At 47.3% G+C, this 2,986-nt stretch overlaps 1 protein-coding gene across 1 annotated transcript; it reads right to left on the reverse strand.

Annotated features, from left to right (window-relative positions):
• Positions 1-880: 880 nt before the first annotated feature.
• Positions 881-2,696, reverse strand: PHATRDRAFT_40473 (predicted protein; the record flags this gene model as incomplete). The annotated part of the gene is made up of 3 exons (XM_002184436.1): positions 881-927; positions 978-1,953; positions 2,022-2,696. 3 exons carry the CDS (start codon positions 2,694-2,696, stop codon positions 881-883), a joined length of 1,698 nt encoding a protein of 565 aa, XP_002184472.1.
• Between the last annotated feature and the right edge of the window lie 290 nt (positions 2,697-2,986).

Consider the following 2,986-nt stretch of genomic DNA (forward strand, 5'->3'; position numbering starts at 1 on the left):
GAGGTCTCCGAACTCCGGTCCGGCAACAACAAAGACTTTCTCTTGGGTTTTGGCTTCAAGATAGGCATTCCCAATGTCAGCTCCCCATAGCCTCAAGTTATTTAGCTCGGCCAGGAACACAACAATACGGAGGCTTCGAAGTGACACGACTCCAGAGTAGACGCTCTCAGGAGGCACGGGGGTAAGGTGACCTCCGGCAACCATACGAGCCTTGTGCCTGCCATCATGTTTGACATCGTAGACCGTGTGAATTCTGATCTTCCTGTACCCTTGTGGCGCGTTCGAGACATGTTTACCATTTAGAATAGCTTTACCTTTGTTGACGAAGGTATTGTATTCATGAAGCTGTGTACGCTCTATACTCTCAGCATCCTGCCATTTAGTGTTGCCATTGCGCTTGTCGATATCAACAGCGCTAAGATGGTCGCGAGGGATCTGGTACCCGAATTTATAGGTAGGTACACGACGGATAGAGTGTGTGCGGCTTTGGTTTACAAGGCGTTGGAACTTCTTCTGGCGGTTGACAAGTCGTTTGAACTGTTTCCAACCCGGGGTATCCAGCAAACCTTGGCGTTTAGCATAGGCTGCGCAAGTAATAGGATCGTCGGCACGTATAACGTCTAGAGGTTCATAACTAGACTCTCTAGTTTCCCAGTTTACCAAAACATTAAACTTAGAACCTTTATAGTTAATGTCTGTGGTTTGAAGGGGTCCTTGGTGTGCCACAATGTCTTTAAACTTCCATTGCCGATCAGTATCAGTCAATTCCTTTTCTAGGTCGGTCGCGACTTTATCTAGAATTTCGTTGTAGGCGATGATTTCATCGTGTTCACCGTCATTGATTTCAACGAGAAATTGGATGTCATGTGGTTTGTCAGGATCAAGAATTTTCCTGGCAATACGTGCACGAAAACGCTCCCCATTGTCCTGGGTATCGGTTAAAAAGGTGCGTCCGATGAGATCGTCCGGGGTGAAACCAGGTAGCGTGTGGATGGCATAAGAATTTCCGTCCTCAGTTCTGCGCGACTTAGTGAAGTTGATGGGCTTAGGAGGACTCTCCCCTTCATGTGGCTCAAGACGCAAATTGGTTTCACTAGGTTTCAACGCAGAGCGAACACTAGATCGGAGAAGGATCTTGTGGGAGTCGTTGGTGAGTACCTTGTAGGTAAGAGCATCACCAACGGAATCAGCAATTCCAACAAAGTGGCCCCTTTTTTCAGTTCCGTCGGAAGGAAAAGTAGGGTCTTCAAGTCGGTAGTAGATCGGTTCCCAGAAATGGAATTGAAGGAGTACGCTAATATCAGGGGTACTACCGTTGAGGACTTCAAGGGGAGTACGATCGTGTAAAGACTCATGTGCCAAATGATTGAACAAATAACAAATGTAGGAAACACACAATAACCATGTAGAATTGGGTGCACCGGTTTTGTTTAGGATATTATTCGCATTTGCTTCGACAGTTGCAATGCGGCGTTCAGCATAATTTTGGTGCTGGTGATTGGGCTCGCTTTGCCATTGATCAATGTGGTAAGCACGGGTAATATCAGAAACCTTCTTGCTGACTTCGGCCTTGGCACGATCACTAATGAGCTTATCCATGGCGCCACAATGACGAATATTGTCTTCAAGAGCATTGACAAACTCTTTGTCTGTTTTCATAGGATAAATGTCGGTGACAAGCGACCGTCTACCAACAAATAGTTGTGCAAATTTAGCGCCATTGTCAACAGCAGGCGTGTCCGACCAAATGGTATCGATAGCGACAGCTTCATTGCGCCGATGAACATTAAGTGCCGGAAAATGAGACTTGAAGTGCTTACGCATAGGTGCATGATAAACTTCGCGAGCAAACTGTGTGGTGGCCAAGATGGTCTTCCGAACTGTGTCGGAAGAGATCCAACCAAGACAAGGGCGCAAAGCTTCGTAATTGTGGGCATTGCGGCTCATATCATGCTTGTTTGACGAGAGTATATTGCCAATAGCCGTGGATGGATCGACCAATTCGTGTCATAATTGGCAACGTGCCTATGTCGGTATTCCCCGGTTGAATTGAAGCGAGGTTCAACGTACAGATCGCCGGGAAGGTCCTGGACGGCATCATGCCAGTCCGTGACAAGATCAATTTCATTGTCAATGATAGATGGATCCCAGTCCACATCGGAAGTAAGAACAACATGCGGAAGTGTGTCAAATTCGGTATCCAAAGGTGGGCGCATGTCCATATAAGCCAGTCCTTGGCGAATGTGAAGAGGAATAACGTAGTTGTCTAGAGTTACGATACGCTGTTTACCCCCTAGGACCCGAGAACGGTCTTCGACAACGTTCTTGTAGTATCCAAGTTGCGCACTAGAATGAATCGTTTTACCTTTCCCATGGTGTGCATACTGGTGTAGTATGACAATGATAGGTCCGTTCTGGGATTCAACAAGTCCAGCAGCGGTGACGATATCTAAATCAGGCAGGGTATGGTCATTGATACCAGTGATGCTAGCAAAACGACCTGTCTTGTTCAGGATTTTAACATCATTCCCAGCGAGTCCACCGTTTGCACCTCTGTCAATGAGGGAGGATGTTGTCCCAGTAACGGCGTGCCGGGAAATACTGTACTCGAGCATGTTGGACTGTAGTGAGCTCGTGGGATTCTGCTTACAGAAGGAAGCCGAAGCGAGAACTTTTCGAATGTCTCCATGTGCCATAGTACTTGAACGATCAGTGAGATGTGCAAGCAATTCCGTGTCATTCCCACATTAGGGTTAGGGTTAGGGTTAGGGTTAGGGTTAGGGTTAGGGTTAGGGTTAGGGTTAGGGTTAGGGTTAGGGTTAGGGTTAGGGTTAGGGTTAGGGTTAGGGTTAGGGTTAGGGTTAGGGTTAGGGTTAGGGTTAGGGTTAGGGTTAGGGTTAGGGTTAGGGTTAGGGTTAGGGTTAGGGTTAGGGTTAGGGTTAGGGTTAGGGTTAGGGTTAGGGTTAGGGTTAGGGTTAGGGTTAGG

Source organism: Phaeodactylum tricornutum, chromosome 23, assembly GCF_000150955.2.
Source record: "Phaeodactylum tricornutum CCAP 1055/1 chromosome 23, whole genome shotgun sequence".
Classification (NCBI taxonomy): Eukaryota; Bacillariophyta; class Bacillariophyceae; order Surirellales; family Neidiaceae; genus Phaeodactylum; species Phaeodactylum tricornutum.